The sequence below is a fragment of the Corylus avellana genome, chromosome ca5 (genome assembly GCF_901000735.1).
Source record: "Corylus avellana chromosome ca5, CavTom2PMs-1.0".
NCBI classification, from domain to species: domain Eukaryota; kingdom Viridiplantae; phylum Streptophyta; class Magnoliopsida; order Fagales; family Betulaceae; genus Corylus; species Corylus avellana.
The window spans coordinates 2255869-2271615 of NC_081545.1; the positions used below are offsets into that span (position 1 = coordinate 2255869).

At 35.9% G+C, this 15747-nt stretch overlaps 2 protein-coding genes and 1 pseudogene across 2 annotated transcripts; all 3 read right to left on the bottom strand.

Annotated features, from left to right (window-relative positions):
• The window catches only part of LOC132180714 (7-deoxyloganetin glucosyltransferase-like), a 6307-nt pseudogene extending 1115 nt beyond the window's left edge, over positions 1-5192 (bottom strand).
• A 2225-nt stretch (positions 5193-7417) lies between these two features.
• LOC132180266 (7-deoxyloganetin glucosyltransferase-like) lies at positions 7418-8963 on the bottom strand. Its single transcript, XM_059593018.1, has 2 exons — positions 8438-8963; positions 7418-8352 (listed from the first exon to the last, which is right to left on the bottom strand). Exons 1-2 carry the CDS (start codon positions 8961-8963, stop codon positions 7418-7420), a joined length of 1461 nt encoding a protein of 486 aa, XP_059449001.1.
• A 2817-nt stretch (positions 8964-11780) lies between these two features.
• LOC132181500 (7-deoxyloganetin glucosyltransferase-like) lies at positions 11781-13440 on the bottom strand. Its single transcript, XM_059594750.1, has one exon. The coding sequence runs from the start codon at positions 13407-13409 to the stop codon at positions 12084-12086; it is 1326 nt and encodes a 441-aa protein (XP_059450733.1). The 5' UTR covers positions 13410-13440; the 3' UTR covers positions 11781-12083.
• Positions 13441-15747: the final 2307 nt, after the last annotated feature.

Below are 15747 nucleotides of genomic sequence, written 5' to 3' on the forward strand. Positions count from 1 at the left end.
GAAGACAAATCGTGGGTGCGAGAAGGGTAGGGGGTTTTGTGGCAATTTACACAATAATTTTAATCCCACAATAAAGGATTAGTTAAGTCACTCGTTTTTTAGTAGCTTAGCTAGCTAATCTGTGTGTATGAGATTAGTAGTCCTATGGGAATAAACTATTCTCAGGAAAAGAGTGTTACCAAACAAAGGACAAGTTATACCTAATGTTATCTCGTCTAATCAAAGGGTCTATTCCGCAAACCAAACGTGACCTAAAGTTTTCGATTCGTGTTCTCATGTTGGGTTTAATTATTTTGAGGCCTGAATATAGGTCTAGAAAAGTCGAAGATAATCCAACCAATTTAATTTAATGGGCAAAACCCTAAAACTTGACTCGCCAAATTTTTTATAAAGTTTAATTTCACATAGTAATTAGGCAATGAGAGACTAGCATTTATTATTATTTTTATAAACCATCTACTTTATGTGAGCTATTTATCATCTTTCCTATATAGGATCGGGTGTTACAATATAGGATAACTCTAACATGACCTGTTTAATTAAACTGGTAAGATTCTTCAACTCTAAGTCTCTAGCCCATTAATTTCGTGTTAAATCCGCGAGTTGCGTCAAAAGTTGCTAGTTCTAATTTTTATGTTAGGCTATGTTTGTTCTGACGTAAATTGGTTTATGAGAGAAAATAATTTTAAAAAATAAATCATTAATTTTTCATTGTTTGGTAGAGACTCTAAAAATAGTATTGAAAACATTTTTTTTTTCCCGTTGTTTGGTTTGTACGAAAAACCTTTTACCACTATAATTTAAAGGAGAATGTTAGGTGTTCTATTGATCGTAGGTGAATATTATTTTCTAAAAAAGCAAAAAAGAAATTGACACTTATTTCTCTTACCTGGTTTTTAGAAAATATGGAAATGTTTATCTTAACTCTTAAGTGGATATTATTTTCTAAAATTCGGATGAGAGAAATAAGAGCCAGTTTTTATTTTTTTTATTTATTTATTTTTTAAATAATATTTACTTAGGACTAAGAGAACCCCTAACATTCTCCTAGAAAATATAATATGACGACGAGAACATATGTACAAGAGAACACCTAACATTTCCCAATTTAAAATCATTAAAAAAAAAGAACCCACTTAAATATTTATATGACAAAGGCAAATACTGTGGCCAACAATTAAAAAAAAAAAAAAAAAAAACCTGCAGACATGGAGGGGAGGAGGATTTTGGTCTCTCACCAAAGGCCTGATTGGCTGAGAGATTTTTAAGTCAAATAACTGAGAATCTTCTTTTATTGCTCACACCATTTTATTTGCCATTGTTCTTTCGTAAAATTTTCTCTACTTTTATTGCTCTCTATGTGAACTTTGATCCTTTATATCCCAACTCACATAACTGAGAATCTTCCAATGCATTTCTCAACATTTCCTTCTGCATGCCAGCAAACCCAATTTTCACCCTTAATCACTGCATTTTTTGCTAATTGCTTTTTGTTTTATAAGAAACAAAAAATTGGCCTTCTTCTCCTTTACTAATTTGAAAAGCTCCCAAACTGTCCGAAGGTTTCTGAGCCATTGGGAATTCCAACGAAGAAGAAGACTCATGGTGATTATTGCTTTCTTAGAGCAGCACTTTGGAATGGCAAATTGTGATTGATATTGACAAATGTTACACTGCATACTATAAATTAAAGAGTATCCTACAATGTTGGCATGACAATCTCAACCAACTTTTGAATAAGTTTTTATTAAAATAAAAAATTCAGTAGTTGATTGGAACCGTCACATCAGTATTGTGCGATAACTATGTGGTAACATTGTAGTATATAGCATTATTTTAAATTATAACTCTCTAGTCTTTTGAGTTATTTTAACAGTGGAATTCTTCAAATCCCGCGTTTTCAAATCGTAGGTTTTGAAATCACTAATTTTTAACTCCCACGTTTCAAAACTACAAAACCAAACGGACCTTAAATCAGAACCCTCTAAAAATATAGACAAAATGAACACTTATTTTTATATTGTTCCAATGAGAGGTAACAGGCCTTCCCCTAATATGTAAACCCTTGGCACTCAAACATAATATTAATAACAAAGAAACAAGCCAAGCTTCAATTGTTTACACCTTTCATGCAGCACAAATGAATCTTGTCACAGTGGCAATGAAGCATCTCAAGTTTGTATGCCTCGGTAGTTGGAGCAGCTTTGAACATGATGAAAAGGAGCACAATCATCACCATAATTGCAAATTGTACAAGCTTCTCCATTATTCTCTATGAACCCTTGAGCCAAAAGCTAGGGTTAAAAGAATGATCTCGTGGATATTTATAAGAGAGATGATTGAGCTAAATTTGGCATGCTATTAATAGACAATTATTACCCAACTTGAATTCCATGGTAGGATTTTAAAAATATTGTAGTGTCTTTGTTGGTGTTATTGTGAGTTGCCACAAGACAAAGATACAATATGGACCAAAATTGACAAGAGCTTGAATTTGGTATTAATAATTGAGATTACTAATCTCTTGACCATCTTTTTGTACAAATTAATTTATCATTGATTTTGTGTGGGTTCCTCATATTTAATGGTGGATTTGCTCATCTATTGTATGAAGATGAGCAAAAGATGAAAACCAAACATTTCTCTTAATAATTTTCCTTTCTTTGAAATTCTATTATTAATGATTATACGAATTTAATCAGTTGATCTTTGGATTAGAATGGCCTTTTGACGTTTTGAAAGCTTGTATCCTCTGATTGTTTATTCATTAAAGGAATTAAGGATGCTCTAGTTGTTAATTTGTTTGAAAAAGTGTTGTGAAAATGATTTTTGTGAATTTAGAGATGTTATATGTTTGTGTGTTTGTTAAAGTTTTTGTTTTAAGAAGAGAAAAAAAAAAAAAAAAAAAAAAAATTTATCAGATGGAGCCTTTTCCTCCGAATCAGAGGAATTTTTTCAAACTTGAACTACTAAACTGACATGTATTCAAAATGCATGTGATTTTTACATGCTCTATATACTTTTTAGATCTTTTTTTATAGTACTATACATGTTAGTTTAATAGAGTGATCAAGTTTGAGGAGAAAATCTACAAATATCAAAGAGTGCTTACAAAAAAGAAAGAAGATTGGAAGAATATATGATATGCTTTCCCATATGTTAAATATTAAAATTTCAGAGCTTTTACACATTTATCTCTTACTTGTCTCTTTCCCAAATTCACCATGAAATGTAATGTGAGATGGATAAGAGATGAGAAAAAGATAAAAAATAAAAAACATTTCTTTTAAAATTTTAGGAGTTAGTTCCCTTCCAAGCTCAAAATGAAGTTTCTTTCAGAATAGTCCCAACAAGGTTTTCAAAAAAGATAATATAATTTAAATGAAGTAAACATTATTAGAATACCTATAAAGATTATGCATGAATCTAATTATCCAAGGAATGGGCATTAGGCAAGATGTAGAGGCCCTTTCAAGTGTCTTAATGGCTTTTTAATATGGAATTACTAGAGTTGGTAAATGATGTCATTTATGTTCATATTAAATTTGGCTGGATTTTCTCCCAATAGGCAGCACTCAAACAGATGCAGAGTATACCCAAAATTTTCAATGATGGTATTGGTAGTTCTTTTCATTATTATCACTTTCTTTGAACCATCTATAAATTTAATAAAAGCACTTCATTCACCAACTTGTCTAAGTTGATGGATGAAGACACATGTGGACCAGTTGCCTCTTCTGCCAATTTTTTCCACTCCATGACCTTTTTCTTCATTTTCTTATTCTTCTTTTCATCCATGAACTCCCTCACAATCTTTTCTACTTCCCCACTCTTGGCACCATTACAAATCTCCATGCCAATGCCCCATTCATTGCAAACATACTTGCAGTTTGTTTGTTGATCCCCAAAGAAGGGCCAACAAAGCATGGGCACTCCTGCACTAACACTTTCAGTAATTGAATTCCACCCACAATGAGTTAAGAACCCTCCAATGGAGGAGTGGTTCAACACTTCCTCTTGAGGGCACCAACTAGATATTAGTCCTCTTCCTTTAGTTTCTTCCACGAACTCAGGCAGCAAAATCAAAGAATCACCGACAACTAAATCAGGCCTAATTATCCATAAAAAAATGAGCTTGCTATTTGCAAGTCCCCAACCAAACTCAGCTAGTTGTTGTGGTGTAATGACAGCAATGCTGCCAAAATTCACATAAATCATTGAGTTGGGTGCCTTAGAGCTAAGCTAATCGAGGCACTCAGTTTCTTCTTTCCATAAACTATACCCAATTGATTTCAGAGAGTCATTGGATGAGTGATTGAGTAGTAGTTGTTGAGGGCCAATGGCATATACACAAGGAAACATGGAGGAGAGAGCATCCAAAACTTCCTGCTCTAATGCATCAAATGTGTGAACAACGACTCCTGAAGCTTTAGGAGCTCTCTCTACTGCATCAGCAGCCATTTTGAAGAAAGCATCATTTGGATCTGTAATACGAATAGAAGTTGAGAGATCTCTCAATCGGATTTCTCTCATACCTGGAATCCAGTCTAGAACTGCGTCTAGGTACCCATTTGTCAAATAACTCTCATCTACAAAAAGAAATGATGTTTTTAGTTTGGAAACTTGTAATCAATCATAATACTAGAGATAATCCAAGAATATTTCAATATACATTTAAGGGGTGTGAGGCCTTTGTCCCTGAGAAAAGGAAACTGCATAAAACCCATTAAGCTGCAAGCAGAGATGGTGAAGAGCATTACAAGAGGGATTCCAAGCTCTCGAGCAGCAGTGTGAGTGAATGCCATGAAACCATCTGCAATAATGCAAGTGACTGGAGGATTGTTTGAAGCGATTGTAGTGTTGAGTTTGAGGAGGATGTTTGAAAATGGAGCCAAGAAGTTTTCCATAATAGATTTGCAAAGAGCATCAATGTCTTGGGTAGCATTGGAATCCGAAGGAGGAAGGCTGTCTGGAATGGTTTCGAATTGGAAGTCAGGCAACCCATCTAAGGAGTTGAGACCTCCAGATTTCAGAAAACGTTTGTGGTTGAACTCAGTATTGACAAAGGTTATGTGAAAACCTTTGCCATGGAGAAGGTTTGCAAATTTGAGCATTGCCTTTATGTGGCTTTGAACTGGGCATGGAATACAAACTGCATGAGCCTTATCAGCTTTTACCATATTGGAATCCATTTCCTTCTATATATCTTCCTGCTCTGTATATATATATATATATATATATATATATATATATATATATATATATATATATATATATATATATATATATATATATATACCATATATATTGTATAATTGTTGGGAAAATTGATAATTAATTGGTTACCAATTTCCCACCAGCCCTTTATGCGAAAGACAAGTTTGGAAGGAAAACACACGAGAACACACACCAATCACACATGTACACAAATAGTTTACGTGGTTCGGCAATATGCCTACGTCCACGAGACGTGATCCGGTCTCCTTCTTTACTATTGAGAAATATTGAGTACAATGGTACAAGCCTGAACCGCTCAAGTTTAATATCCCAAACCCAAGCCCTTAACCCCTTGTACACCCCACTCAACTGTCCTTCTCAAATACCCAGTAAAGAAAAACTCTCTACACTTTGTAAATGTCACAAAGTGCTCTCACCAATTTGAATTTTCGGATCCCCACTTAACCAAGGACTGCATGTCCTTTTATAATGGCTAATCACAAAAATAGGAGAACAATTTTAATCCAATTGCTACTGGGAAAACGAAACCATCATGAATACAAAGTCTTTTCATGATGAAGATAAGCATTGCAACCCACATGTTTATCCACACACGTTTTCTCCAAAAATCAAATTCCAGTTGTTCTTTGACTCCTTTTAAAACTAACCTTATCCTCTTATAGATAAATATGACTTGAGCCCACTAACTTGAATATTGATATTTTTCAGCAATTATCTTCACACTTATTGACAATTTGAGCCATTATCAACAATAATGACCCGTTTTATCAATATTATCCCCATTGCATGAATATCTTTTATCTCCTTGGCGTCAGACCACATTATTTAATAAAATATATAATTATCACATTCATTTTTTTAAGAATATATTGCAGGCATTTTATACCCATGTCAGTTTATATAATAAGCCAAATTGAAAGATATTTCTCAAATGAAAAACTTTTTCCTTCAAATAACGAGCCCCACTTCTTTTTTTAGTTTTGTTTTTTTTTTTTCTGGTGGAAGGAGAAATTCTTTTTCTCTGGCTTTGATATTTTCTGGCTAAGATGTGTAAGCGTAATTATATAATCAACGTCATAGCAAACGAACGTCTATTTGTTGTTGTTAATATCTCTACCTTTTGGAAGCGACAATAATAAAAATATAAAATAATGGGTCGGCTAAAGCATCCAATCTTCACTAAATTCTATCCTCAAATCTTTGAATACAAGTACAACCCCTTCTATCAGCAGCTTCACCAAAATTATTTTTTATTATTTTAATTATTTTGAAAGAATATTGCACAACTAAAAAAAGAAAGAAAGTCTATGTATCAGAAATGGTTGCTTACCCTTTTTTATGCAAAGTGTTTTCCCTCCTATGGTCTCGGCAAACTATCGTCTTCTGATTGGGTGCAATCCTGGTCAAGCATGGCGTCAAATTTGTGTCCTCTAGGAAGTATGTTCTTTGTCAAGTGTCGCTCATTAGTAGGGTACGGTCTTTACAGGGTAATGGCATTGAGTTCCTTCGTTTTCTATCAAACTCTGACTATTATCAAATGTTGTGTGGCACTACGTGTTCACTCCAAGGTAAGAGCGTTGCTTGATTCCTTGTAAGGACAATGTGACATTTAAGATGAAGTGACATGGTAGTTATCCTCTGTACCACGTCTCCCATTGTTATCTAAATTGTTGCTTTGTTGGTTCACCGTCAAGGCATGCAGTTTGGGCCCAACTACCTAGCTTTCTCATCTCAAGAATGATAAGCTTTCCCATATATATGTCAGGCATTAAAAATTTTACAAGTAAATTCCCTTCCAAGCTCACAATAATGTTACTTTTAGAATAGAGCCATCACAGTTTTTTTAAAAAAGAAAATATAATTTAAATGCAATGCAGAATTTCTTCTAAATTAAGTTGAAGTAACTTCTTCTAAAAAATAAAAAAATTATGCATGTATCCAAGGAATAGGCAAGATGTATAGAAGCCCTTTCCAATGGTTTTTTTTTTTTTTTATATGGAATTATTAGATTTGGTAAATGATGTCATTTATTTTCATACTAAATTTAGCTGGATTTTGTCCCATGAACACAATAGAAAGTCAAACCCTTGGGCACCAATCAAATGGATGAAGAGTAGTATACTCAATTTTTTAAATGATGATACCTTTTTTTCATTATTATCACTTGCTTCTAAAACATCTATCCTTTTGACAAAAGAACATCATTCACCAACTTGTCTAAGTTGATGGATGAAGACCCATGTGGACCAGTGGCCTCTTCGGCTAATTTTTTTAACTCCATGACCTTTTTCTTCATTTTCTTACCCTTGTTGCCCTCCATCAACTCTCTCACAATCTTCTCCACTTCCCCTCTCTTGGCACCATTATCAATCTCCATGCCAATGCCCCATTCATTGCAAGCATACTTGCAATTTGTTGGCTGATCCCCATAGAATGGACAACAAATCATAGGCACTCCTGCACAAATGCTTTCAATAATTGAATTCCACCCGCAGTGAGTTAAGAACCGTCCAATGGAGGAGTGGTTAAGCACTTCCTCTTGAGGGCACCAACTAGATATTAGTCCGCTTCCTTTAATTTCTTCCACGAACTCAGGTGGCAAAATCGCTGAATCACCAACAATTGAATCAGGCCTAATTATCCATAAAAACATGAACTTGCTATTTGCAAGTCCCCAACCAATCTCAACTAACAGCTGTTGTGTCATGACAGTTATGCTACCAAAGTTCACATAGATCACTGAGTTTGGTGCCTTAGAGTTGAGCCAATTAAGGCACTCATTTTCTTCTTTCCACAAACTATACCCAATTGATTTTAGAGGGTCATTAATGTGTGAGTGATTAAGTAGTAGTTGCTGAGGGCCAATGGCATATACACAAGGAAACATTGGGGAGAGAGCATCCAAAACTTCCTGCTCTAACGCGTCAAATGTGTGAACAACGATTCCTGAAGCTTTGGGAGCTATCTCTACTGTTTGACTAACCATTTTGAAGGAAGGGTTATTTGGATCTGTAGTACGAATAACAGTTGGGAGATCTCTCAATTGAATATCTCTCATACCTGGAATCCAGTCTAGAACTGTGTCTTGGTACTCATTTGTCAGATAACTCTCATCTGCAAAAAGAAATGATGTTTTTAGTTTGGAAACTTGTAAACAATCATAATAGAGACAATCCAAGATTTCATTAGGGTGTTATACCGTTAAGGGGTATGAGGCCTTTCTCCCTGAGAGAAGGAACCTGCATAAAAGCCATTAAGCTGCAAGCAGAGACGGTGAAGAGCATTACAATGGGGATTCCAAGCTCTCGAGCGGCAGTGTGGGTGAATGGCATGAAACCATCTGCAATAATGCAAGTGACTGGAGGATTATTGTTTGAAGCATTAATTGCAGTGTTGAGTTTGAGGAGGATGTTTGAAAATGGAGCCAAGAAGTTTTCCATAATGGATTCACAAAGAGCATCAGCGTCTTGGGTAGCATTGGGATTCGATGGAGGAAGGCTGTCTGGAATTGTTTTGAATTGGAAGTCAGGCAAGCCATCTAAGGACTTGGGGCCTCTAGATTTCAGAAAACGTCGATGGTTGAATTCTGTGTTGACAAAGGTTATGTGAAAACCTTTGCTGTGGAGAAGCTTTGCAAATTGAAGCAAGGCCTTTATGTGGCTTTGACTTGGGCATGGAATACAAACTGCATGAGCCTTATCAACTTTTACCGTCTTTGAATCCATTTGCTTCTATCTATCTTTCTGCTTTGTGTGTATGTGTTGATATATATAATGATCACCCATTTTATCAATCTACCTATTCATCATCATATCGTTTAGCATTTACCACACAAATATGCATGTAAACGAGAGGCTGCTAGCTCCTTCAAATGAGTAACGTCATTGCAAACGTCATTGAAATTAATGAAAGTTTGCTTTGTAGCTCTAATTTTTCGAAACGATAGCTGTTTGAATAAATGTCGGTTGACTTTAAAGCATCCAATCTTCACCAAATTCCATCCTCCATCTTTGCAAGGAACACCCTCACGATTCCTTCCCATCGCTTTTCTCTGAGACCGAAAGTGAATGGGCGATATCAAAAAGCTTAACCCACATGTGACATGTTGATGTTGGGTGTGACTTGTGACCCATCACGTGGGGCTCCAAGTGTTGCTTTTTTACGTTGGCTTGAGCGTGGATATAATTTTTTCTCCTAATTTTACTTGGGACAAAATTTTGTTTATTGAAAGGTAAAAAAAATTGTTTTATAGTGATTTTTTTTTTTTTTTTTGAAAAGTAATCAATAATAAATGATGTTGATATAAAAAGTGAATGATGTGATATAAAAGTAAAATAATGAGAATGTTTTGATGTTGATTTTTTTTTTTTTAAAAAAAAAAAAAAGTGTGAAGGGTGCTAAGGGGAGAGGAAGGGTTTAACAAAAGTGAATGGTGTGTTAGCCTGTTAGGGCTGACCCTTAATGAGTTGGCAGGTCGATCCGAACCTGACACGTCAACTCGAATTGCTAGCTCTGAATCAATAGCATTAGTTGTCGTATATTTTTTTGACATGATGATGATGCAGTTGATGCAGTTGATCGCACAACCAATCTTAGGCTCCGTTTGTTTCGGCATAAAATATTTCTCGTCGTAAAATATTTGCAAGGAAGTCATTTTACTGGAAAATATTTTACAATGAAAACATTTTTCGGTGTTTGGCGCGCGCACGAAAAATCACTAATATTTTTTTTGTTCACAACATAAAAATACTAATATACAATAATTTAAAAAATAAAATATAAAAATACCCGCCCGTGACTTAAGTACGACCTGCCCGGAACTTGACCGGGACTAGCCCGGGACCCCGCCGGAACATAACCAGGACCCAACTAGGACCCGAACGAACCTGCTCGAGACCCGCCTCGGATTTGACCGGGACCTGCCTGGGACTTGACTGGGACCCGCCCAAACTAGCCCGGGACCCCACTAAGACCTGACCGGGACCCGACTGGGTAGGTCACGGGTGAGTCCCAGGCAAGTTTCGGTGGGGTCCTGGGCAGGTCCCATTCAGGTCCAATTGGGTCCCAGTCAAGTCCCAAGCAGGTCCCAGGCGGGTCCAATGAAGGTTCGGTCGGGTCCCAGGCGGGTTTCGATCAAGTACCGGGTGGGTCCTGAGCGGGTTTCGGTTAGGTCCTGGGTGGGTCCCAGGCAGGTCCAGTTGGGTCCCGGGCAGGTCCCAGTCAAGTTCCTGGCGGGTCCCGAACAGGTCCCAAGCAAGCCCCGGGCAGGTCCCGGGCAAGTCTCTGGCGGGTCTAGGGTAAGTCTCAAGCTGGTCCTGGGCGGGTCTCGGTCAGGTCCCGAGCAAGTCCCACCGCGTCTCGGGCGAGTCTCCGTCAAGTCCCAGTCAGGTCCTAAGAAGGTCCTGGGTGGGTCTCGGTCAGGTTCCAGCGAGGTCTCGGGCGGGTCCCGGTCAAGTCTTGTGCGGGTCTCGATCAGGTCCCGAGTGAGTCCTGGTCAGGTCCCGACGGAGTCTCGGTCAAGTCTCAGGCGGGTCCTGTGCAAGTCCCGAGCGGATCCCAGTCAGTTCTCGGTGGGGTCTTGAGCGGCTCCCGAGTAGGTTCGGTTAAGTCCCGGCGGGTTTCCGGGCACGTCCGGTCAAGTCTCGAGCTGGTTCTGGGCAAGTCCATGCTGGTTCTCGGCAAGGTCCTGGGTAGGTGTTGGGCGGTTCTCGGTCAAGTCCCGAGTAGGTTCCACTCAAGTCCCTGTGCGGTCCTAGGCGGGCCTTGGCATGGTCTGTTGATTTTAGAATGAAATGCTCAAAGTTGAAAAATGGTTTAAGATTTTTTCTTAAAGTTAAAGAAGAATTTTCGGCCAAAAGAAAAATATTTTTCGTTGACTATTATTTTACGTCGCAACAAACACCTAAAAATACGTAAAACATTTTCTATAAATTATTTTATAGCGAAACAAACGAAGCCTTTGACTATAAACGTCCGCAAAAGAGAGAGAACGAGATCAAAAACTTGCCAAAGGCACCAGCGGAAGGACAAAGTTTACCTACAAATTGGGTTGAAAAATTTTCTTTCAACCTAATTTATAAAAATGTCATGCGTCCTCTACATATGAGTACTTATTCACTTTCTAAACGTTGAACTAACCCAGATGTCGACAACCATGAATGAGTCTCATTTTTCAAAAGTTCCACTAACTCTTTAAATTGAGTTAGAGGAAATTTTTATAAAAAAATTATGCATGAATCCAATGAATAGGCAAGATATACAAGCCCTTTCAATTGTTATATATATATTTTGAGAACAGTTTTTTATATGGAATTGTTAGATTTGGTAAATGATGTCAGCTATGTTTATATTAAATTTAGCGGGATTTTCTCCCATTAACACTGTAGCAAGCCAAATCTTTGGGCAGCAATCAAGAGTATATGCTAAATTTAGCTGAATTTTCTCCCATGAACACTATAGCAAGTCAAATCCTTGGGCAGAAATCAAAATCAAGAGTATATGTTGAAAATTGAAAATAACACTGCGTAAGAGAGGACACAAAATTAAGAAGAGGAATATTCAATTTTATTCAACTTGATTAAATAATTTGTTTACAAGGGTATTTATAAGATACAAATCACCTCTCTAACTTCTCCATAATAACTTTATTTATGTACATCTCATATAACTCCCATATAACTCCTATGTAAAATAACTCCTAAAAAATTAAAAGGCACAACATTTTCAATTCACCTAATAACATATGAAAATATGAAATGAAAAACATTTATATGAAATGAAAAGACTATACCCAAAATTTTAAACGATAATACCTTTTTCATTATTATCACTTTCTTCTAAAACTTCTATCCTTTTGATAAAAGAACATCATTCACCAACTTGTCTAAGTTGATGGATGAAGACCCATGTGGACCAGTGGCCTCTTCGGCCAATTTTTTCCACTCCATGGCCTTTTTCTTCATTCTCTTACCCTTGTTTCCCTCCATCAACTCTCTCACAATCTTCTCCACTTCCCCTCTATTGGCACCATTATCAATCTCAATGCCAATGCCCCATTCATTGCAAGCATACTTACAGTTTGTTTGCTGATCCCCATAAAATGGACAACAAATCATGGGTACTCCTACACAAACGCTTTCAATAATCGAATTCCACCCGCAATGAGTTAAGAACCCTCCAATAGAGGAGTGGTTAAGCACTTCCTCTTGAGGGCACCAACTTGTTATTAGTCCTCTTTCTTTAGTTTCTTCCACGAACTCATGTGGCAAAATCGCTGATTCACCAACAACTAAATCATTCCTAATTATCCACAAAAACGCGAACTTGCTATTTGCAAGTCCCCAACCAATCTCAACCAGCTGCTGTGGTGTTAAGACAGTGATACTTCCAAAGTTCACATAAATTACTGAGTTAGGTGCTTTAGAATTAAGCCAATTAAGGCACTCCGTCTCTTCTTTCCACAAGCTATACCCAGTTGATTTCAGAGGATCTTTGGGTAAGTGATTAAGTAGTAATTGCTGAGGGCCAATGGCATATACACAAGGAAACATAGGGGAGAGAGCATCCAAAACCTCCTGCTCTAACGCGTCAAATGTGTGAACAACAATCCCTGAAGCTTTAGGAGCTCTCTCTAGAGCTTCAACAGTCAATTTGACGGCATGATCATTTAGATTTGTAGTAAGACCAGGCTGTATAAAACCCATTAAACTGCAAGCAGGGATCGTGAAGAGCATTACAATAGGGATTCCAAGCTTTTGAGCGACAGTTTGAGTGAATGGCATGGCACCATCTGAGATGATGCACGTGGCTGGAGGATTGTTTGAAGAAGTTGCAGTACTGTTGAGTTTGAGGAGGATGTCTGAAAATGGAGCCGAGAAGTTTTGCATGACGGATTCGCAAAGAGCTTCAGTGTCTTGGCTAGCGTTGGGATCCGATGGAGGAAGGCTGTCTGAAATAGTTTTGAATTGGAAGTCAGGCAACCCATCTAAGGCGTTGGGACCTCCGGATTTCAGAAAACGCTGATGGTTGAACTCTGTGTTCACAAAGGTTATGTGAAAACCTTTGCCGTGTAGAAGCTTTGCAAATTTGAGCATGGCCTTTATGTGGCTTTGTATTGGGAATGGAATACAAACTGCATGAGCCTTAACAGCTTCTGCTATCTTTGAATCCATTTCCTTCTCTCTCTCTGTGCTCTAGTGCTCTGTGAATATATATGTTCCATGGTATCTCATATATATATATATATATATATATATATATATTCATCTCAATTTTGGCTACAATTCGAACCTTATCCTTTTTATTTATCCCCTTGACCTTGACCATATCATTTACCAGATACGAGACAAATTAATATGCACTTAAGCCAGAGGCTGCCAACTCCTTCACATGGGTAACGTCATTGCAAACGTCTATTATTTGTCCAAAATGTCATTGTAAACACGTGTCTGCATCTTTGAAAACAACACCCTCTCACGTCTCCTTTCCATCCGTTTCCTCTGAGACCCAAAGTGAATGACAGTCGACAGATTTCAAAAGAAGCTTAACCCACATGTCCGTATACTAAAATCTGATTTTTTTTTTTTAAAAAAAATATTTTATAATTAAAAAAATACACAAAAATTATATAAACAAAAGGTAAGTGAAAAATCTAAGCCTATGTCAAAAAGTTTGAGAACTTAAAAATGCGTTTAATATTTAAAAAATTTAAATATTTGATAAAATAAATTAAAAGCTCTTAAAGATTTAAAAGTCCAAAAAATGACAAAAAATGCACTTTTGATAAAAGTTTAAAAATAAAATTTCACTAAAAAATATTTTTTTGACTTAATAACTATATTTTTCAAACATGCTATTTACTTTTGGTATAAGGGGTTGATTGTTAACGACCTCACATCTCTTGGATGCTATTCACTTTATTATTTTTTTAAAAAATTAATAACAAAATATTCACTTTTTATATCACATCATTTATTTTTTACTATTATTCAAATTAAAAAATCACTACAAACAAAAATTTTTTACTTTTCAATACAACTTTTTTTTTTTTTTTTTTTTTTTTATACCAATCATTATTCTCATTCTTTCCACAACAGGCATAAATAGTATCTAGGTAAGAGTACTTTTTGCGCGTAGCCTCATCAAAACAATTTTTTAGTTATTTTGGTAATGCAATTTGGTGAAAGTGTCTAAAATCTTTCATTTCAGCCTCACCATTTTAACCAAAATAAAATGGTGAGTGAACAATATTCACTATCTTTAGTGAGTACTATTCACTCACCAAATGAAATAATAAATAATATAAATTTTATCTCTCATTCACTATTCTTTGAAAAAAAAATTTAAAAAAATAATTAAAGAAGTTTTTAAAAAATAATATTTAAATGGATTAGTGAAAGTTGTAAATTAAAATAGTGAGGTTTCTGTAGTACTTTTAAAAAGTTAATAGTTAAAATAAAGAAAAATATATTTTTTTGTTATTTGAGTGAGTAAAATTTGATAAGTCTGCAAAAATGCTCTAAAGAGAGTTTAACAAACAACTCCTAATTAATTATTTAATTTTGTATTAAGTTCATTCGTCATTCACTTTTGGCCTCAGAGGAAACAGATAGGAAGGAGGCGCGAGGGTGTTGTATTCAAAGATGGAGGATGGAATTTAGTGAAGGTTGGATGCTTTAAGTCAACCGATTATTAAAACTGCTACCGTTTCCAAAAAGTAGTGTCCTTTTCAATGACAATTTGGACAATATGTCTCTTTGAGATTGAGTTGGAAAAATAGAGTTTTAAGTTAAAAAAAGTTTTTGAATAAAAGCTTTATTTTTTAACTTTTGTTAAAAGGGTGTTTTGATCATTTTTAAATTTTTTGGACCCTTAAAAGCGCTTTTAATTTTTTTACCAAGCGAATACTTTTTTCTTCAAACGAACATTTTGAGTATTAAAAGCCCATCAAACACAATTCCAAATAAACCCTAAGTAGTAATAGATGTTTGGAATGTCGTTGATCATTTGAAGGAAGTAGCCTCTTGTTCACGTGCATTTATGTGTGGTAATTAAATTAAGGGGAAACTTCACTAAGGACCCCCAAACTTTTACCCGTTTTGAAATACCTCCCTGAACTTCAAAATATCTCAATTTAGTCCCCTGAACTTTCAATTGCTCTCAATTTGAACCCTTCCGTTAATTTTAGCCGTTAAAAATTCATAAAAAGACCAAAATATCCCTGATTTTTAAAAATAAAAAAAAAAAAACTTTTTAGAAATTGGAATTTTATACAAAAGTGAGGGGTATAAACGTTATGTGACGTTTAAAATCTGACCAAGGGGTCCAAATTGAAAGCAATTGAAAGTTTGGGAAACTAAATTGAGAGATTTTGAAGTTCAGGGGAAGTATTTCAAAACGGGTGGAAGTTTGGGGGTCCTTAGTGAAGTTTCTCCTTAAATTAATGACACGAGAATTTTTTTTTTTTAAAAAATTAAAATATATCATTAGCGGCGACATATTATTGCCGCT